Source organism: Bos indicus x Bos taurus, chromosome 18 (assembly GCF_003369695.1).
Source record: "Bos indicus x Bos taurus breed Angus x Brahman F1 hybrid chromosome 18, Bos_hybrid_MaternalHap_v2.0, whole genome shotgun sequence".
Taxonomy (NCBI): domain Eukaryota; kingdom Metazoa; phylum Chordata; class Mammalia; order Artiodactyla; family Bovidae; genus Bos; species Bos indicus x Bos taurus.
Window position 1 is genome coordinate 2,514,646 of NC_040093.1, and position 21,319 is coordinate 2,535,964.

Sequence of the window (21,319 nt, forward strand, 5' to 3'; positions counted from 1 at the left end):
AATATGTGTGTGGGGGTACACAGATAGTAAGGAGGATTGCAGGGACCATTTTGCAACACATTCAAGTACCTGTTCGTTATGTCGTAAAACCCATTCGTTATGTCGTAAAACCCACTCGTTATGTCGTAAAACCCATTCGTTGTGTCGTAAAACTAAAACTAATGTAATATTACATACGAGTTATAACCCGATTTAAACACTTGGCACTGAGTAATCACAGAATAATTTCCGTTATTATTCCATCAGTCTACTAAATATTTATCACCTTAATCATATTTGCTATCAACTTAAGAGGAGAATGGAGGCCAGGGGCGGTGGCTGGGAGGACCAACCCCACGTCCAAGGAGCTGTGGCTGCGTGGGTGCAGGAGGGCCTAGAGGAGCTATCCCACGTTGAAGGTCAGGAAGGGCGGCGGGGAGGAGGTACCCCTTGTCCAAGGTAAGGAGCAATGGCTGCGCTTTGCTGGAGCAGCTGTGAAGAGATACCCCACACCCAAGGTAAGAGAAACCCAAGTAAGACGGTAGGTGTTGCAAGAGGGCATCAGAGGACAAACTGAAACCATACTCACAGAAAACTAGTCAATCTAATCACACTAGGACCACAGCCTTGTCTAACTCAATGAAACTAAGCCATGCCCATGGGGCAACCCAAGATGGGGTGGGTCATGGTGGAGAGATCTGACAGAATGTGGTCCACTGGAGAAGGGAATGGCAAACCACTTCAGTATTCTTGCCTTGAGAACCCCATGAACAGTATGAAAAGGCAAAATGATAGGATACTGAGGACAGGGAGGCCTGGTGTGCTGCAATTCATGGGGTCGCAAAGAGTCGGACACGACTGAGCGACTGATCTGATCTGATAAGAGGAGAATCTAGCAGTTCTAGGATCCCTAAGGAGCAGCAAGACAGGAGAATGGTGGGAAAACAGGAAACCTAGACATCAGAAGTCTGCATCAACCACAGACGAAACTCTACGAGAACCGTGAGATAAAAAGAACAAGCGGAATTCAGTATGTAAACAATGACGAAGGTGACCACCAGCAAAAGGATGGTGTGGGCGGCTCTGGTCTCTGGGGGGCATCTGTGGTGTCCAGTGGAGGTGTAAATATACTGCACCCTCTGGTGGTGTCTGAGCAGGAGAAGCATCATGGAGCCACTGGACCAGACCATGAGGGTAAGAAACACGGCATCAGAGACAGACCACAGGTACAGATAGATAGATGGAATGATGGATGGATGTATGGATAGATGACAGAACAGGATGGATAGATAGATGAAAAAGAGATGGAAGATGGATGGAATGATGGATGGATATATGGATGGATGATAGAATAGGATGGATGGACGATAGATAAATAAATAGAGTCATGGAGGCTGTGCCCTTGAGATGTGTGTGTTTAACTCTGTGAATAATAGCTCTCACTTAAAAGAAATTCTTTAGAAGAAGGAAACACACATTTATTGGCAAGCTGAGGAAAGAGCCTCCCACTTGCCTAGTCCCCTGAGGGGCCTCTCCCTCATCATCCGCTCCTTGCTGGAAGTTCTCTCTTCCTTCTCCTGCTGGGAAGGCCTTTATTTAGGGCTCTGCTGTCCAGTTCAGCATAAGTCATTCCACAGGCTTCTCCAGCTCTGGGGACCTGGGATCCTTCATCCTAAAGGTAAGCAAGGATTGTAGGAATATTTAGCTGTAGAAAGTTAGCCACCATCAGAACTTCCCTGGGGGTCCAGTGGCTAAGACCCCCACACTCCCAATGCAGGGGTCCCAGGTTCGATCCCTGGTCAGGGAACTAGAGCCCCCCTGGCCGCAACTAAAGATTCCCGAAGGTCACAACTGAGACCCAGTGCAGACACATCAGTAAAATTTTTAAAGAACAAGTTCTATGGCAGACTATGGAGTCTAGCCCCTGTATCACGATAGTGGCCCGTGAAAAGAGGTGTTCAGGACTGTTTTGCTTTTACCTGACTCCCCGCGGACGTGCCTCTGCCTACACCAGGCTTCGAGCAGGAAAGCCCCCGCAATAACCATAATTACGGCGGCTAGAGCGAGTCTGATGTGGTTCCCCGTGGTGTAATCCGAGGTTATGGAAGGCAGGGAAGCTAAAAGAGAGAAGTGGATCAGCATGGACCATGCAGGGGTGTCCTCTACCCAGAGTGACTCTCATACAGCCGCCCGGTTTTCCTGGCCGGTGGTCAGCTGCACCAACACTGAAGTTTTAATCATGGAAAAAATAAACACTGCAGTGCTTCTGCCTGCCTCCTCTGTTCTTTATATTCCCTCTGCCTTGTCATTTGTCTTTCACTTATTTGTCATTTTTGTTCATATTTATTTGGCTGTATTACATCTTATTTGCTGGGTGTAGGCTCCAGGGAACCAAGTCCAGCCCCCGGCATTGGGACTGCAGAGTCTTAGCCACCGGCCCACCAGTGAAGTCTCCATTTATTTGTTCTTTATCACATTTCCACTTTCCCACATTTCCTTTTTTCCCTTCTACCTCCATAAATCAGGAATCAAGAGATAAGAAAATGGCATCCCACTCGAGTATTTGTGCCTGGAGAATCCCATGGGCAGAGGAGCCTGGCAGGCTACAGTCCATGGGGTCACAAAGAGTCAGACACGACTGAAGTGATTTCACACACACAGCCTTAGGAGCAACTCTAAAAACTGAAGTTGCTCCACAAAGCACTGAAATAATTCAGCAGCTCCATCTGCTTCCCCCTCCATCGCACAGACCTTCACGCCGGCAGTGAGTCTAGAAAACTGAGCTTACTAGCCCAGCATCTGGACCTTGGAGGATCTCCGCTTCAGCCAAGAAGGGCTCCAGCCTGGCACTGGTCTTGGTTCCTAAAGAGAAGCCTGTGTTCGTGTCTTCCCCCTACACATCCCGTCAGTGCCAAGCTCTTCTCTAAACCATCACCAGCAGTGTTCCCTGCAGGCAAAAGCCACCAGGAGAAATAAGTAATGACACCACCTCGCTCAGTAAGCCCTCTCCCCATCTTGGGGTTGAGCACACAGACCCTGATTTCTAATCATAAACATTCACATGGGGGGCTTCCCTGGTGGTCCAGTGGCTAAGACTCTGCCCTCCCAATGCCAGGGGCCTGAGTTTGATCCCTGATCATGGAACTGGACCCCACATGCTGCAACTAAAGATCCTGTGTGCTGCAACTAAGTGAAGCCAAATAAATAAATAAAAATAAATTTTAAAAAAGAGAGAAAGAGAGAAGTTGACAAAGTTGAGAAAAGGAAAGTCTGTAGCATTCAGTGGAACAAAATTCTGCCAGGAAGCAAAATCATCTCAGCCAAATTCAAACAGTAAGTGACCTGAGATATGGAAAGACATTGCATCCGTTTCTCTACATTGAGAAATCACCACATTCTGAGAACAACAACAACAAAAACTGCTCTTGAGAATAAAATCAAGATCACCAGGATAAACCAAACTTTAAGAGATGCGAGAGTGGTAGAAGGCATTCTGAGGATGGTGGGTTTGATCACTTTGAAGAAAAGCAGGAGAAATTGACCAAGAATGTACAACAACAACAAAACAGGAGTAGAAAGTAGGAAAGAAAAGACATTAAAAAGAGGAGATAGGGTGGACCTTCCTGGTAGTCCAGGGGTTTAAAACCCGCCTTGCAATGCAGGGGACGCAGGTTCGAGCCCCGGTCCGGGAGGATCCCACATTCAGTGGAGCCGCTCAGCCCATGCACCACAGTTACGGCACTGGAGCCCCCAGAGCCTGTGCCTCACAAGGAGAGAAGCCACTGCAGTGAGAAGGCTGCACCCTGCGGCAAAGCCCAGCCCGTGCAACTCGAGAAAGCCCAGGGGCAGCAACTGAAGACCCAGTGCGGCCAAAAGTAAATAAATGAATCAACTTAAAAAAAAGAAGTGCAAGTGGAGTAGAAACGAGAGCCAAAGGGTAAGTCACTGACTCACTTCAACTGGAAAAAGAAAAAAAAGCCCTCAAATCCCGCAGAACCTTACCCGCCACCCGGATCTCAAGGCGAGGACTGGCCTGTGAAGCCCGGAAAGGGGCCCTGGCCTGGTAGTACACGCAGCTGTAGTTCCCGCTGTCGCCGGCGCTCAAGTTCCGCAGGGAGAAGTCGGTCTCCCGCCCGGCCGGCGCCCGGACCTGCACCGGCGCTGCGCTTCCTGCCTTGAGCAGGGCGAACATGACCGGCCCCAGCTCCGCGGCCGGCCTCTGGCACTGCAGGGTCACCTCTTGTCCTTCGGTCACTGGCCCCCTTCGGTGTGCTTGGAGGGAAGGTTGACGGAGATACCCTGTGAGAGAAGGGAGACTCTGAGGTCACGGAGAGGGGAGCCTTGGGTGCCCCACTTGCCCTGTTCTCCTGGCAGGGGCTCCTTGTGGGACGTGTGAATGACCTCTTGCTCTTTCTGCCTGACTCCAACAAGGTTTTTCCCTCCTAGGAGCCCTGGATCAAACCAAGGCATCACCTCTGTCCCTGTCTCTCTCCATCTCCCCTCCCAACAGCCCTGGAGGGGAAACCCCCTCTCCGCCTCTTCCTCCCCTGGCCCCGGGGCCGTCTGTCCTCCCCAGGTGCCCCCTCACCCGTCACCAGCAGTAGCAGGGCGTCGCTGGGCCGTGCGCTCACGTGGGGGTTCCCCCTCCTGTGGTATTCGCAGGTGTACTCGCCCGCGTGGCTGGACTTTACATCGGGGAGATGGAATTCAGCCTGGCCCTCTGTGGAGTCGGGTGACTGGACCATCTCCCAGACGCGTGCCCCCTTCCTGAGAGCAAAGCTTACATCCCTGGTGGGAGTCCCGCATCGCAGGGTCACAGAGCTCCCGTCGGGGACCACCGAGCTGGGCCAGGCCCTGAGGGAGGGCTTGGGAAGCACCTCTGGAAGGAAGCGGGTCTCAGGTCTGGGGGCACCCCACCCACCTGCTCTCAGGAAGCCCATGGAGGGGAGGGGAAAGTGGGGGCCCCTGGGAGGGAGGATCCTGAGGGCCCATGAAGAACCACTCACCAGCTCTTCCTCGGTCTGCTTGGCCTACACACAGCCCTGCAGGGAATGAGACAGAGACACCAGCCTGGAGCCCGCGTGGTCACCTCCTGGTCCCCAGGGGCCATCCTGGGGCTCCCGCCTGCGGGAGCGCGGCAGTCCCTACGCTGGACCCTGGGCCCTGCTCTGCTCCCAGCTCCTCCACGCCGACCCTCAGGGCTTCTCCAGGGCTGTGCTCACATCCCAAGACCCCAGGACCTTTCTCGGCTCTGCAGAATGCCCCCGAGCCTCTTACCCTCTCGTTCTACCTGAGCCACGCTTAGTTTGACATGTCTTTCTTTCTCTGTCTCTCTCTCTTTTTGGCTGTGCTGCCCGTGGGCTCCTAGTTCCCACAGACATAGTAAGCAAACTGATGGTTACCAAAGGTGAAAGAGAAGGGAGGGATAAATTATGAGCTGGGGATGAACAGGGTCACACCACTGTACATAAAATAAGCAACAAGGACCTACTGAATAGCACAAGGAACTATTTTCAATATCTTGTAATAACCAGTAAAGGAAAAGAATCTGAAAAGTGTGTATGTATACACACACATACTACCACTAATGCCTGGATGTGGTAGATATAGGTTTACCTGAGTGCTAACATCTCTTTTGGAGAAGGAAAGGGCAACCCACTCCAGTGTTCTTTCCTGGAGAATCCCAGGGACGCCGGAGCCTGGTGGGCTGCCATCTATGGGGTCGCACAGAGTTGGACACGACTGAAGTGACTTAGGAGCAGCAGCAGCAATATCGCTTTAAAACTGATATCAAGCCTGTTTTCTAACATTATTAAAAAAGAGAGATAGATCTAACTCAACAGATGTTGGTTAGGTCTGTGTGGCTAAGAGAGTTCCTCTTTTTTACCCCTGTGTGGACTAAATAGTTCTGTGTCTTGCGATGAAAGAGGGAAGTTACCAAGCCTTTGAGCTAAAATTGCATGAGTCAGTCAAAAATATTGCATTTCATGTTTTGAAAAAAGCAGAAAAGTAAATACCCAAAAGGTGAGAAGACCCAAATGTCCATCAAAAGATCAATGGATTGCAAAAATGAGGTGCATACACACAATGGAATACTATTCAGCCATGAAAATGAATGAGGTTCTGATACACGCTACCACACGGACGGACCTGGAAAACATTAGGCTAAGTGAAACTTGCCAGACACACGAAAAAACAAATACGGTTATGACTCCACTTAAATACCTAAAATGGGCAAATTCATGGAGACAGAAAGTACAGTAGAAGTCACCAGGGGCTGAGGAGAAAGAGGAAACAGGTTATTGGTTAACAAGTACAGAGTTTATGTCGGAGATGATGAAAAAGTGTGGGCTGATGCTTTTCACAACATTGTGAATGCCCAGAATACCTCTGAAATGCATACTTGCAAATGGTTGAAAGGAGAAGGTTTTAAAAGCTCAAAGGCTAAAAGATCTCCGGAAGCAGTTGTTAATGGAATCAATGTCCAAGCAGGTCAGAGGGGACTGAATGATAAAAGGAATAATAAACATTGAATTCTTTCTCAGTCCAGTGGTTAAGAGTCCAAACTTCCACTGCAGGGAGCACCAGTTCGATCCCTGGTCGGGGAACTGAGATGTCACCTGCTGCCCTGCGTGGCCAGAAAAAGAAAAGGAGTAAAAAACATAAAATAGTAGTACTTGGATTTCCCTGGCGATCCAGTGGTTAAGAATCCTCCTGCCAGCACTGTTTACAATAGCCAGGACATGGAAGCAACCTAGATGTCCATCAGCAGATGAATGGATAAGAAAGCTGTGGTACATATACACAATGGAGTATTACTCGGCTATTAAAAAGAATGCGTTTTAATCAGTTCTAATGAGGTGGATGAAACTGGAGCCTATTATACAGGCCGAAGTAAGTCAGAAAGAAAAACACCAGTACGGTATATTAACACATATATATGGAATTTAGAAATATGGTAATGATGACCCTATATGTGAGACAGCAAAAGAGACACAGATGTAAAGAACAGACCTTTGGACTCTGTGGGAGAAGGCGAGGGTGGGATGATTTGAGAGAATAGCATTGAAACATGTATATTACCATGTGTGAAATAGATCACCAGTCCAAGTTCGATGCATAAGAAGGGGTGCTCAGGGCTGGTGCACTGGGACAACCCTGAGGGATGGGGGTTCAGGATGGGGGACACATGTACACCCATGGCTGATTCATGTCAATGTGTGGCAAAAATCACTACAATATTGTAAAGTAATTAGCTTCCAGTTAAAAAAAAAAAGAATCCTCCTGCTAGTGCAGGGGACATGGGTTAGATCCCTGGTCTGGGAAGATCCCACATGCTGTGGGGCAGCTAAGCCCGTGTGCCATGACTACTGAGCCAGCCCTCAGCAACAAGAGAAGCTACTCACTCGCTACAACTAGAGAAAGCCTACACGCAGCAAAGCAGACCCAACACAGACAAAAATTTAAAAATTAATTAGTTAAGAAATTAGCACTTACTGAGCACACACTATGTGTGTTCTGCCACGCATGTGCTATGCTGTGTTAGTGGCTCAGTCGTGTCCAACTCTTTGTGACCCCATGGCCTGTAGCCCGCCCAAGAATGTCATGCATACTTGACCCTAATTGTGAAGGTAAGCCTGAAAGATGAGGAAGCTTTCAGATATTGGAGTGGTTTTCCCAAAGTTCCCCCAGATGGTGTGTGCAGGAGCTGCGTCTCCAGCGAACATGCTGCAGCCCTGCATTTCCTTCTGAAAACACAGCTAAGACATGTCTCTAAAACAGCCTCTGACGTGAGGAACACGAGGAGCAGTTTGGCCATCACAAATATATGATGATAGGAGAAGTGAAGGATGTTCAAGTGTTAGTCGCTCAGCCATGTCCGACTCTCTGCGACCCCGTGGACCGTAGCCCACCAGGCTCCTCTGTCCATGGGATTCTCCAGGCGAGAATATTGGAGTGGGTTGGCATGATAGCCGAAAGCCAAGTGCAAAGGCCCCCACGGAGGCGAGTTCTCCTCTCCAGATTTGCTGTGAATACCAAGCCTTGTTGGTTTCTGGAAATACTCGTCATGTGTCACCTCCTAGCTGCATAGCTGGAGGGCGGGGGACATTCTGAACCACGTATCTTTTCCCTCCTCGGGCATTTTCCAACCCGCAAGTCCCATCAGGCACGCCCAGGGTGCTTCCATACCAAAGACCACGTGGATATGTTCCTCTTAACTGAACATCGTGCCTGAGTGGAATCGTTTGGGGAGCTAGACCCTTCTGGGTTGAATTTGGCTTCCTCACATACCACCTGTGCAATCTGAAGCAAGCCCCTTGGTTCTGCAAACTCACATCTGAGTCCTAAGCTGTCGATGCGGACCTGATCTTCTCTTGCAGGGTTTTGCTTGGCTTGGCTGGTTGGTTGTTTGTCTGGGGAAGGATCAAAGAGGTGCCTCCCAAATGTGGAATATAGTCCACTGGTGTCACATGTGATGATTTTAGGTGGAAGGAAGGATGGTTAAAGCATTGCATGACAAGAGATAGTTAGGGAGTTTGGGATGGACGTGCACACACTGCTGTATTTAACTGGATAACCAGCAAGGACGTACTATAGACACAGGGAACTCTGCTCAGTGGTGTTCGGCAGCCTGGATGGGAGGGGAGTCTGGGGGAGAACGGGTACCTGTATATGTAGGGCTGAGTCCCTTCACCGTTCACCTGAAACCATCACAGCGTTGTTCATTGGCTGTACGTGCTCACTCGCTCAATCGTGTCTGACTCTTTGTGACCCCATGGACTGTATGTAGCCCACCAAGCTCCTCCATCCATGGGATTAACCCAGCAAGAATACTGGAGTGGGTTGCCATTTCATTCTCCAGGGGATCTTCCCAACCCAGGGATCAAATATATATCTCCTGAGGTTCCTGCATTGGCAGGCAGATTCTTTATCACTGAGCCATCTGGGAAGCCTTGCTAATTGGCTATACCCCAAATCAAAATGAAAAGATTCTTTAAAAAAAAAAAAATTCCTGCATGACAGCGTGCCATGAGCACTCTCATATTGCCTTTGATGATATCAACAAGACGTCTATTTGAAACTAGCCTCCAATGTATCTTGATCATGGCTGATTGCCCTTCTAATAAAGAAATCATGTATTTCAGGCTCAGAAACTTGACATGGAACACTACACAGCATCTTCTCATGTTTATTATCTTGCTGCATTTTTTTTATAGTTACCTTCTATGTGACACTGGACTTTTTATTAATGGTATTGATATAGAGCCTCTAACATATATTTTTATGTTAGCAAAACAGTGTGAGTCAATCTTAAGAAAACACAAAGCCAGAATAAAAGAAAAACTAAAGCCTATAAAGTTCAGGTATTCAGCAAACATCCCAAACAAAGCTGGGACAAGAGCAATCCGTTTGTTAAGCACTGGTTTAGAGGGAACGTGTATATTGCACTCCGATTTCCGACACATGATATGCATTCAGTAACTAAAGTTGATGTCATTTCTCTCTCCAAGCCCAATGTAAACTTCTCACCAGTTACCTTATTTTCTGTGTTCTCCATGTATGGCCCTGTGAGACTTACTGAAGCAGAGAAGGAGAAGTAGTTTGGAGAGCATCATAGCATGTCAGCTTGGCCACGGATCCTTCTGTTTTGCAGCCACAGAAAGGGGAAAAGCTGGAATGACCAGTGCCTCACCGCCCCTCGTACTCCAGAGTGAGGGCAAGAACAGTTTTCTTGGGCAGTGCAGTTCCCTCTTCCCACACCTTCCGGAAACGTGTTGAGGATGTCAATTGCAACATGTTTCTTGCACAAGAACTTGGCTCACAGGAAATCATCACCTGTCTCAGGCAGATTTCAGGCTTCAAATAGGTAGCCCTCCAGATGTCTTAGGCATGAGCCTGAAGGATTCCTGAAGGGGTGAAGGCACTTCACCATTGAGTATATTGGAAATTCCGGGCAAGCATCAGTTGGTTGGTAGACATGCCCACAGGTTAAGAACTAAGGGCTGTTGTCAAATTATTTCACAAACTGTGACAATGAGAATTCAGTTGACAAAGCAAACTCCTAGAACCTCACTGGCGGTCCAGTGGTTAGGACTCATTCTCACTGCTGGCGTCCCCAACAGGCTGTTTTGGTTAGCCTAAAGTTTAAATTAAATCATGTATAGGCCAGAACGACTTCCCCATACCCCAGTATGTGAACATTTCTTCCATCCTTTCCCCCTTTTAATTGTGACTCCTTTGATAGGAATCATTGATAATCCATGTATTTTCCCAACACTGCCGGAGTGGCTCTTTTTTCTGCCTGCTCTGGGCCCAGCCATCTCCTTCGACACTTGGCCTCCTTTTTGTTTATATATCGCCTAGTTGTCCACGTTGGGGGAAATTTCATAAGATAGCATGAACAAGCTCAGAGAAATGTTTTAGAGGCCGTTCATTTTATCATCTCTACCCAGTTGTCACACAGACACTGTATGTGTGCTTTAAGCGGTAAACTTAGAGCCAGCAGTCTTACAGATCACGAATAGTTATACTCTGCCTCAGCTTTATTGGGCAGTGTTTCCATCCTGAACATTGGGGTCAGAAGTATGATTAGAAACAAAACAATTACTTTCCATCAGCAGTCTCTGTTATCAAAATCAGATCAATATTCTAGGAGAACTCTGCTTTCTTAACAGAGACAAAAAAAAAACAAGTTCAGCCTTGCATCAGCCTAGTGTTAATAACATTCATAAACAATTAAATTCAGTCTAATCTTAATCCTGACAACATACAAAATTCTTTCCTCAAAGTTCCTTTTTCATAAGTCTTTTATCATTTTCTGGATCCAAACAACTTTGTTCTTTATTTTCTCATCCAGAAACAAACAATTGTAGGACAAAATAATTATCGTCTTTTTCCAAAAATGCCTCTGTTCTTTATCCTTTCTCTTCGCCAACAACACATGTTCTACTTGTTTTACACATAGAAATGTTTCCCTTATCATTTTTACATGTCACAATTTTTAACCCTTGGAACCTTAACAAAACCAAGTGATTGAACTGATACACCAGCATTTTCTGATTGCAGACCTAAGGATATATTTCATACATCTAGAAGTATACATTTTTCACAGCATAATTTTTCTTTAATGGTACATCATGTGTGTTTAATAAGCCCAAACCTCTTTAGTTTCCCTCTTGGTCTTATGAGAAGACAAAAGTAGGTAAATTTAGATTTGTTTGATTTGTAAGCACTTATGTTTTTTAAGGCCAATTAAATAGAGCCTCTTTACAAATTAACCTCAGCAATATTATCTAATGGCAAAAACACATATTGAGACATACAAACGTCCAGACAAACAGAGATCTCTTTGCTTCATCTTTTTACATTTATTGAATTAGGCATTGCAATTAAACTTATCACTTTATGGATAATAGAATAGTCAAATTTACATTCTCAGTTTTAAAAGGCTTCTATCTTTTCTTTTTCCTTGGCTTGAAGTTTTATATTTAACCCAAGGCTGAAGATCCAGGCAAAGTGGACTGTGTTTGTATTTCAAGGACATGATAAGCATTAACTTCAGATTTTCTCCTAGGCATATTTTTGTTTTCCGAGGGTCTGATAAAAGAGTTTTATCAAACTAGACTTCTATAACTACATATGCAAAAAGAACTGGGTTTTTGGAATTTCAAGAGTTTCACCTTAACCAATCTTCTCTGGAGTCTGAAGAATATTGCTGCCATACATTGTCCAAAAAAATCATTTTTTTGGTCATGATTTCACAGCTAAAATTTTTCTTAATGAATTGAACCTGAATTTCCCATTTTACATAAGGCAACAAGAGTACCAACCACACAAACGGAATACACACTCACACACCAAATGACAGATCAGTCCTAAACTCTCTCCGAGGGTGACCTGTAGAGTCCCAAACACACATGTCCCCAAAATGGTCCTCAATGGTAGATGTCAGAACCAACTGGCAAAACGCCCAAATGACACTCAGTGCTCACAAGCGGCCCCCAACAGCAGACAGGTGTCAGAACCAACTGGCGAGAATGCCCAGAATCGTGGCAGCTCATGTCCTGGGTAGAATCTGGCCATCATGTAGTTAACTTCTCCACCTGCAGTTTCAGGATCTTCAAGACAGCTCACAGAATATGGCTCAGGATAATATCTACAGCCCTTGAGAAGGAACTAAGTGTCCTCGACTGTGCTTAATGCTGCTAAGTCGCTTCAGTCGTGTCTGACTCTTAGCGACCCCATGGACTGCAGCCTATCAGGCTGCTCTGTCCGTGGGATTTTCCAGGCAAGAACACTGGAGTGGGGTACCATTGCCTTCTCCGATGCTTTATGCGGCTGCTGCTGCTAAGTCACTTCAGTTGTGTCCGACTCTGTGCGACCCCATAGATGGAAGCCCACCAGGCTCCCCCATTCCTGGGATTCTCCAGGCAAGAACACTGGAGTGGGTTGCCATTTCCTTCTCCAATGCATGAAAAGTGAAAGTGAAGTCCTTTAGTCATGTCCGACTCTTAGCAACCCCATGGACTGCAGCCCACCAGGCTCCTCTGTCCATGGGATTTTCCAGGCAAGAGTACTGGAGTGGGTTGCCATTGCCTTCTCCGGATGCTTTATGACCACATTATTATTTGGTCTCCTTTTGACTGTTTTCCTTTGTTTTCACGTGTTCTCATTTCTCTGATTAAACTTACCCTTTGACTAACTTTTCCACAGGCAGAAAGCAGGCAGAGGACGTGGGGGCAGGGCAATGACCATACAGTCTTATTTCAATCCTTCACATGTTGGGGACAAGTTATCACTTTAATCTGGCAGTCCCCAACGTTTTTGGCACCCAGGACCAATTTCGTGGAAGGTCATTTTTCCACAGACCAAGGGGGGAAGACGGTTTCAGGATGATTCAAGTGCATTGTGTTTACTGTGCACTTTATTTCTATTAATATCACATCAGCTCCACCTCAGATCACCAGGCATTGGATCCCACAGGGTAGGGAACCCCTGTGCACTTTGTTTCTATTAATATCACATCAGCTCCACCTCAGATCGCCAGGCATTGGATCTCACAGGGTAGGGACCCCTGCTTTAATTCCCTCTAGAATTGACACAGGAGATGTTTTTAGTTTCTGCTTTCACAGATGCAACCTCAGAAGGATCTGTAGGTTGTTCAAAGCTATCAGCCCAGTGAGTGGTGGGGCTGTGGCTGTCCAAAATAAAAAACAAACAACAAAAAAAAGGAAGTCATCCTCTTCTCCCTAAAGTAGGAAGAGAGAAAGGAGAAGTTGGAAATTTTAATAAAAACAGAAGAGGATGTGTTCCCCCAAGATTAGGTATAAATCAAGAACATATAAGTGAGTGGTTAAGACTTGCTTAGGAACAGAAAATGTGTGTATAACCACGAGAAAGGCATCAGATTGCCAGATAAAATGAGAATTAAATTAATAAACTTGGGAGAAACGATAGGAGTAGCCAGGGCTTCCGGAAGGTAGAGTTTAGGGTCCAGGTCAAAGGTCTACTGTGCCACTGGCTGTTGCCTGAGCAACCAACCCTGCCTCTTACTGATAAGGAGGGTTCTGGAAAATAGCTGTGAGCCCAGGAATCTGTAATCGGAGAAGAAATTCTGCAGGGTCTGAACTTGGTCTTCCTCTGGGGAGGATCTGAGCAGGACTTTGGAAGATGTTTGCTTGGCCCCCAAGAGTGATGTCATGAGAATGATGGTGACTCATTTAAAAGGTGAGCTGGAGGGACTTCCCTGGTGGTCCAGTGGCTAAGACTCCATACTCCCAACGCAGGGGGCTCAGGTTCGATCCCTGGTCAGGGAACTAGATCCCACATGCCACAACCAAGACCCATAGCAGGCAAATAAAAAATATATATATTAATAAAAAATAAAAGGTGAGTTGGAGCATGACCAAGGGGAAAACAACACTCACAACTAGAATTTCGTTTGGTTCTGTGAGTTTGAGAGAAGCAGCTCTTATACAGGAGCTGACATTTATTGAGCATTGTCCAAAGTAATCCTAATGAAGTATTTCCAATGCTTCCGTTTTACCGCCAGGGCAGCGGTAAAACTTTCCTAACATCCCACAAGGAGTGAGTAGCGGCACTGGGATTCGATCTCAGGTCTTACTGGTTAGGAAGGCTTAACCACCGATAGTGCTTTCTACTGATCTGGGAGATCCTGGAGAGATGACCCAGAAGGAAGATCCCGGGCGCGGTGCAAGGGCATTATTACTCGGGAAGCTGGGCTGCGGGGCTGCCGGCAGGGCCGGTCCAACCATGGGACCCCAGCGTCTTCTCCTTCCTCTCTGCTCTCCCGGGCTCAGGCCCAGACGTTGCCAGAGGGGCGATTCTGGCTGTGCCAGTCGAAAACGACCAGTGCGCCCAGCGAGATGAGAACCAGGCCGCCCAGCCCCAGGCGGAGGACGTTGCCCTGGGTGTAGTCCGAGGCGCCCGAGCCTGCGGGGCCAGCAAAGGAGAGAGGCGGTCAGCGTCCCCGTCAGACCTGCATCTCCGCCCGTCCTCTGGGTGTTTAAGCTCCAGAGCGGAGCTGAGAACGCAACTTCCAGTCTCAACATTGCAGGGGCTGCATGGCGGCAGGGCTTCGACCCCCGGGTCTGAGGGGGGAAGGGCCGGGGGCCTGGACCCCCGGGTCTGAGGCGGGAGGGGCGGGGGCCTGCACTCCCGGGTCTGAGAGGGGAGGGCTGGGACCTGGACCCCCGGGTCTGAGGCGGGAGGGCGGGGGCCTGGACCCCCGGGTCTGAGGGCGGAGGGGCGGGGGCCTGGACCCCCGGGTCTGAGGCGGGAGGGCGGGGGCCTGGACCCCCGGGTCTGAGAGGGGAGGGCGGGGGCCTGGACCCCCGGGTCTGAGAGGGGAGGGCGGGGGCCTGGACCCCGGGTCTGAGGCGGGAGGGCGGGGGCCTGGACCCCCGGGTCTGAGGCGGGAGGGCGGGGGCCTGGACCCCCGGGTCTGAGGCGGGAGGGGCGGGGGCCTGGACCCCGGGTCTGAGGGCGGAGGGGCGGGGGCCTGGACCCCGGGTCTGAGGCGGGAGGGGCGGGGGCCTGGACCCCCGGGTCTGAGGCGGGAGGGCGGGGGCCTGCACTCGCGGGTCTGAGAGGGGAGGGCTGGGACCTGGACCCCCGGGTCTGAGGGCGGAGGGGCGGGGGCCTGCACTCCCGGGTCTGGGGGAGCAGGTGTGCGGTCGGGACCCTCGGGTCTGGGGGCGGGGGGCCGGCCGCTCACCGTCCGCGCGGACCACCAGCGGCTCGCTGCGCGCCGACAGCACGTAGGGGGCGGAGGGCGTGTGGTAGTAGCAGGTGTAGGTGCCGGGCGCGCGCGCGCCGAGCAGCGGGAAGTCGGCCCAGGGCTGCTCCGAATCCTGGTACTGCAGCGGGGCCGCCTCGCCCTCGCGGTACAGCGCGAAGCTCATGCCCCGCAGGCGGCCGGCGCAGCGCAGACTCACGTTGGCCCCGGGCACTACCACCGGCGCGGGCAGCGCCACCAGCGAAGGGCGCGGCAGCTCGTCTGCGGGACGAGGAGGTGGGAGGGTCGGGGTCCGCCTTCTCCCTCCCTCATCCCACCCCCTCCCCTCCCCTCCCCACACCCCCGCCTCATTCTCTCCTCTCCCCTCCCCCCTCCTCTCCTCTCTTCTCCCCTCCCCCCACCCCAGCCACATTCGCTCTCCGCTCCTCTCCCTTCCCTCTCCCCTTCCTCTCTCCCCTCCCCCCTTCCTCTCTCCCCTCCCTCACCCCTACCCCCCGCCTCATTCTCTCTCCTCCCCTCTCCCTCTCCACCCCCCATTCTCTCCCCTCTCCTTTCCCCACACGCCCACCTCCCCCTCTCCTCTCCCCTCCCCCCTCCTCTCCTCCCCCCACCCCAGCCTCATACTCTCTCCTCTCCTCTCCCCTCCCCTCCCTCTCCCTTCCCCTCCCTCTCCCCTTCCTCTCTCTCCTCCCTCACCCCCATCCCCCGCCTCATTCTCTCCCCTCCCCTCTCCCCTTCCCAAGTGCTCTCCCTTCCCCTCTCCCCCACCCACTCCTTCCTCTTTCCACTCTTCCCTTACCCTCTCCCCTCCCCGCCCCGCCCGCTCTCCCTGCCCATCTCTCTCCTCCACTCCCGGCCGGTGTCTGCAGGCCTCTCACCTTCTCCGTGGTCTCCCTCAGCTCCTCCGTGTCCGTGTCCCTATCTCTCCCAGCCCCTGTGTGTCTGCCTCCCTCTCCCTCCCACTTTCTCCCACTGTCCCTGTGCTCACTAAAATGCTCTGTTTTTAACCCCCCGGTCGTGCATGTTTCACTCCCCCGTGGGGCTCAGAGGCTGTCTTTCTCCCAGGGTTTCTCCGATTCTTAGGGGATCTTAGTTCCCCAACCAGGGATTGAACCTGCACCCTCGGCAGTCAGTGCTTGGAAACCTAACCACTGGACCACGGGAGAGTCCCGTTAGTGACATTTTTGGATAAATCTGGATGATTCTTTGGGGGTGGGTTTTGAGGGGGATTGTACTGTCCTGCACACAGGGTGTGTTATAACGTCTCTGGCCTTTAACCCATGTGATGCCAGTAGCACACCCTTCCCCGGTCAGGACAAGCAGAAATGTCTCCAGATATTGCCAGACTGGGGGGGGCGGGGGGGGGGAGTGGGAAGGGCGGCATAATCATCCCGACTGAGAATTCTCTCTGTCTCTCCATGTAACTCTTTTTGTATGTGTCATTGTGCAAGCTCCTCTCCATACATACACGGATTCCCTCCTTGCCCCTCCATCCCACCTGTGTCCCTTCTTCACACCCCACTCCCCCAGGACCTCACCTGTCACCAGCAGTTCCAGGGCATCACTGGGGTGGGACCAGACATCTGGGTCCCAGCCTTGCCTCCAGTAGCAGCAGTAGTAACTGCCCCCCTGGGCTGGGGTCACCTCCTCCAGGAAGAACTCCGCCAGTTCCGCAGATACATCCCGGTGAATCATAGTAGTGAGCTCTGCAGACCTGAAGACTGCAAACCTCCAGGCGGGCTGGGGTGCCTGGCACCTCAGGGTGACATTGACCCCAGGGGTCACAACTGCAGCGGGCTGAGCGCTCAGCCAGGGCCTGGGGTTGGAGGCTGGGGAGACTGAGTAAGCGTGGCTGCCTGGGTCCTCGGACTTATTGGGAGCCCAAGGAGATGAGCCGGCAGCTGGAGTAGGAGGAGAAGCTCCTTGAGAATCACTGCCCCTTTCTCAGCCTCAGATCCCTGCTCCTAAAGCAGGGGAGACACAGGACCCCAACCAAGGCTTTCAAAACCGGCTGCACATCAGAGGAGCGAGGCATCAACTCCTGTTTTAAACATCACTTCAAGGGATTGGATCCCAGAAATCTGCAAACTCAAATTGTCCTCCAGAATACTTGTAATGTGTTTGACATATTTCAACAGTTGCCCAAACTTGCCATCTATCTGGGGGAAAAAATTGTTGGATCCCTACCTCACACACCATTCCCCCAAGCAAATTCCAGATTAATGTAAAGAAAGTACATGAGTTTTTTAAAAAGCTATAAAAGTATCAGAAGAAAATATAGGAAAATGTTTTTATCTTTGGGGTTGAGAAGGCTGTCTGAAAATGTAAAATGAAAAATTCAGAAGGGAAAATTGTTCATTAATTTGGCCGTTTTAACCTTTTAACGCTGTATATGAGAAAAGACATGTAAATGAAGCTAGAAGACAAGCGCACCGTCAGAAATGGCTTATTCATAAATCACATAGATTAAGAGTGTAGAAGGACTTTACACTCTTGTGTAATGTGGTCCAGTGGTTAAGATTTTGCCTTCCAACACATGGGGTGTAGGTTCCATCACTGGTGGAGGAGTTAAATCCCACATGGCTTGTGGCCAAAAAAAAAAAAAAACCCCACCATAAAGCAGAAGCAATATTGTAACAAATTCAATAAAGACTTTAAAAAAATGGTCCACATTAAAAAAAAAAAGTGTGAAAAGAAATCTTAGAGCCAATTCAACTGAAATCTGGGCAAAACATATGAACAGGCAATTCATGGAGGAGGAAGTCCAATTGACCAAAACACATCTAGGGGTTGCGATGTGAAAGTCACTCCACGATAATACTAATTTTTAAAAGTTAAAACAATAGTAAGACATTTTTGCCTCTCAGGTTGTCAAAAATTTAAATACCGGTTAACATTGTGTTTGGGAGAATATATAGTACAACAGGTGCTTAGCTGCACTCAACCACACCTTTTGAGACAGCAGTTTGTCAGTTTCTATTAAGATACACAAAGGATATGACCAGCCCCTCAATAAGTCCACCCTAGACAAATGCACTTACATGAACATGAAAACTTCACACTGCAATGCACACTGCAGCGATGAATGTGATAGTAAACGCTGGAAGCAACCTAAATATACACCAGGAGAACCAACTAAACTAGAACCCCCCCTGCAATGGTGAATGTTAGATAGCAATTTTTAAAAAGAGAGAGAAAAAAAGTAGAACCATCTATAATGACATGGACAGCAATTACAAAGTGAAAAATATAAGGTGTAGAACACCTTACAAGAAATACCAGTTTTGCTTTGGGGGGGGAAAAAAAGAAGAAGCACAAAAATACATGTGTGTGTTTGAATGCATGGAAATTTTTTTATAAGGGTTCAGAGATTATATAAGGAAGATGAGGAAAGGGAAGACAGCCATTGCTATAGATCCTTTAATAGTAATTAATAGGGGTTTGGGGGCTCGCTGTGCGGCATGTGGAGCCTTACCCCACCAGGGAACGAACCCATCCGTGCTCCCTGTAGTGGAAGCATGGAGTCTCAGTCACTGGACCACCAGGGAAGTCTGATGATAATTAATTTTTAAAATCATGAATATATGTTAGCTTTAGCATTTAAAACTTAAAAAATTGATAACTAAGGTATTAATGGTTTTCCAGGCGACTCTTATTTGGAGTGTAGCTGGGGGAAAATTGAGAGGAAGAAAAGATCTCCCTCATCAGAAACCTTGGAAAGAAACCAAGTCATCTGAGGGTGGAGAACTACACTTTCCAAATGGGGAAATAATGGGTTTTGCCAGAGATCTTATTTCCCGAGCCCTGCACTTCACCAAGCTCTGAGCCAAGAGTTCTATGCATGTCATTTTGTTAAATTCTCACAACAGCCCATTTTACAGAGTAGAAAATTGAGTCTTAGCATGCAGTGGTTTGTTCAAGGTCATAAATGAATAGGGTGGTGAAACCGGGGTTCCCGTTTGGGTCTCATTCACTCCAATGGGCATGACCTTCCCTACTTCTCTACACTGGTCACTAAAGTGAATACGGGGACTTCCCTGGTGGCACAATGGGTAGGAATCTGCCTGCCAGTGCAGGGGACATCGGTGCGACCCCTGGTTTGGAAAGATCTCACGTGGGATGAGGCAACCAAGCCTGTGTGCTGCCACAACTAAGCCCACGCACCTAGAGCCTGCACACCTAGAGCCTGCGCTCGGCAACGAGAGAAGCCACGGCAGTGAGACGCCTGTGGCCACAACTAGAGAAAACACACGCGCAGCAACCACGATCCAGCGCGGCAGAAGGTAAACAAAAACAAAGTGAGGGAGGGAGGGAGGAGGGAAAGAAAGAAGAGAGGAGAGGGAAGTAAGGAAATCTGGGCTGACGGTGGGCACCAAAATAAAGGCTGAGTAGTTGGAAACGGGATGTCAGAAACATGTGGGGGAATGGGGGGTGGGGCGGGGGATTGTTACTCACCAGCTGGAGTGCTGTCTGCGTGACACACCAGCCCTATAGAGGGTTGGAGGAGGGGGCTTGGTCTTGTCAGAGCCTTCAGCCGCTACCAGCCCCACCTCACTGCGCGCCCAGGAATCTAAGTCCCCGGACTCTCTTTCCTCTGAGAAACAGGAATCTTGCCCCAAATTTCTCTTCTCTCATCAGCCATAAATTCAGACTTCCAATCCCCACTTATTTCAGAGACCAAAACTCTGGGCAGGCAATTCCCTGGCCATCCAGTGGTTACAGCTAAGCTCTCTCCTTGCCAATGGCTGGGGTTCGATCCCCGGTTTGGGGAACTAAACTCCCACAAGCCATGCCACACAGCCAGAAAAATAAAACAAAGCCTAGACCCAAATCCCTCTTTCCTCTACACCCAAGAATTCAGATGCTTGGACTCCCCTTTTTTTCAGGAGACAATAATCTGAGTGCACAGTTCTCCTCTCTGGGGTGTGGGGGTCTGCACCCCCAGCTTCCTCCTTTCCCAGGGACCCAGGTGTCTCAGCTCCCATCTTTCTGTTACATCAAGGTTTAGGACTGAACAGTCCCCATTCCCAGGAATTCAGGTCCCTGGCCTTCTCTTGCTTCAAGATCTAGAGCATCCTGCTCCCCAACTTCCTCCTCTCCCAGGAACCCAGGAACCTGAGACCCCTGTGTCCTCTTACCTTAGGATTCAGGGGTCGGAGCCCCAGTCCTGTTATTCTAACCTAGAATCCCCCTGAACCCTCAGCTAGTGCTGCACCTGCCCTCAGGGAGACCCCAGCCCAGCCAGGGACCCAGGGGGAAGGGGGTGGGTGTCTCACAGAGAGTCAGCAGCTGCAGGCTCAGCACCTCCGCCATAACGGGCAGTTCTCGGTTGGAGCGAGAAGAGCAGCCCGGGCTCACCGTGCCCGGTCCCCTACCGGGAAATGAGGCAACTTCAGAAAATCAGAGCCGTGCTCAGGGAAGGGAGGAGGAGCAGGGTGGGGCCCCCTGGGTAATTGTGTCATAGCCTTATGGTGCTGTGGGAGAAGTCGGGAGAGTGGGAGGTCATCACTGATCACTGTTGTGTTCATTAGGCTAAAAAAAAAAAAAAAAAAGCCAGCACCTATTGTGTATCAGACCCTGTGCTGCACGGTTGGGGGAGCGGGGACAGAGGAGAGTCAGACCCCATTATTGTGCTCCAGTAGTTCCCAGCCTGCTATCAGGAAAGCCACATCCCGACCAGGTTAGTTAAAACAAAACAAAACGATGTGCGCTAGAGTGAGGGGCTTCCGTGGTGGCTCAGACGGCAAAGAATCTGCCTGAGATGCAGGAGACCTGGGTTCCATCCTTGGGTCGGGAAGATCCCCTGGAGAAGGGAATGGCAACCTGCTCCAGTACTCTTGCCTGGAGAATTTCATGGACAGAGGAGCCTGGGGGCTACAACAGTCCATGGGGTCGCAAAGAGTTGAATATGACTGAGCCACTAACAGTTTCACTACTTTTTCACAGGATGGAGATCACACGGGGCACTGTGAGAGTCCACAGAAGGTCCCTAACCCTTCAGGAATGAGAGGGCTTGCAGGACGAACTGATTTTGAGCTAAGACCTCAACTGATAGATTGATCATTTGTCCTCTCGCAGACT

At 49.7% G+C, this 21,319-nt stretch overlaps 2 protein-coding genes across 2 annotated transcripts; both read right to left on the minus strand.

Annotated features, from left to right (window-relative positions):
* Positions 1–1,314: 1,314 nt before the first annotated feature.
* TARM1 (T cell-interacting, activating receptor on myeloid cells 1) lies at positions 1,315–9,691 on the minus strand. The gene is made up of 6 exons (XM_027514435.1): positions 9,560–9,691; positions 4,986–5,021; positions 4,568–4,858; positions 3,982–4,278; positions 1,959–2,096; positions 1,315–1,651 (listed from the first exon to the last, which is right to left on the minus strand). The coding sequence occupies exons 1-6, from the start codon at positions 9,594–9,596 to the stop codon at positions 1,647–1,649; spliced, it is 804 nt and encodes a 267-aa protein (XP_027370236.1). The 5' UTR covers positions 9,597–9,691; the 3' UTR covers positions 1,315–1,646.
* Positions 9,692–13,925: 4,234 nt separating this feature from the next.
* Positions 13,926–20,658, minus strand: OSCAR (osteoclast associated, immunoglobulin-like receptor). Its single transcript, XM_027514645.1, has 5 exons — positions 20,515–20,658; positions 19,694–19,726; positions 16,777–17,139; positions 15,218–15,499; positions 13,926–14,433 (listed from the first exon to the last, which is right to left on the minus strand). The coding sequence occupies exons 1-5, from the start codon at positions 20,549–20,551 to the stop codon at positions 14,297–14,299; spliced, it is 852 nt and encodes a 283-aa protein (XP_027370446.1). The 5' UTR covers positions 20,552–20,658; the 3' UTR covers positions 13,926–14,296.
* Between the last annotated feature and the right edge of the window lie 661 nt (positions 20,659–21,319).

Coding starts and splice junctions, on each gene's coding strand:
- OSCAR (XM_027514645.1), bottom strand. CDS start 20,551: ATGGCGGAGGTGCTGAGCCTGCAGCTGCTGACTCTCT. Junction 19,727..20,514: donor CCTGCAGCTGCTGACTCTCT/GTGAGACACCCA, acceptor AACCCTCTATAG/GGCTGGTGTGTCACGCAGAC. Junction 15,500..16,776: donor CCTGGAACTGCTGGTGACAG/GTGAGGTCCTGG, acceptor CTCGTCCCGCAG/ACGAGCTGCCGCGCCCTTCG.
- TARM1 (XM_027514435.1), bottom strand. CDS start 9,596: ATGATGCTCTCCAAACTACTTCTCCTTCTCTGCTTCA. Junction 4,859..4,985: donor AGCAGACCGAGGAAGAGCTG/GTGAGTGGTTCT, acceptor GCTTCCTTCCAG/AGGTGCTTCCCAAGCCCTCC. Junction 2,097..3,981: donor CCTTGAGATCCGGGTGGCGG/GTAAGGTTCTGC, acceptor TCTCTCTTTTAG/CTTCCCTGCCTTCCATAACC.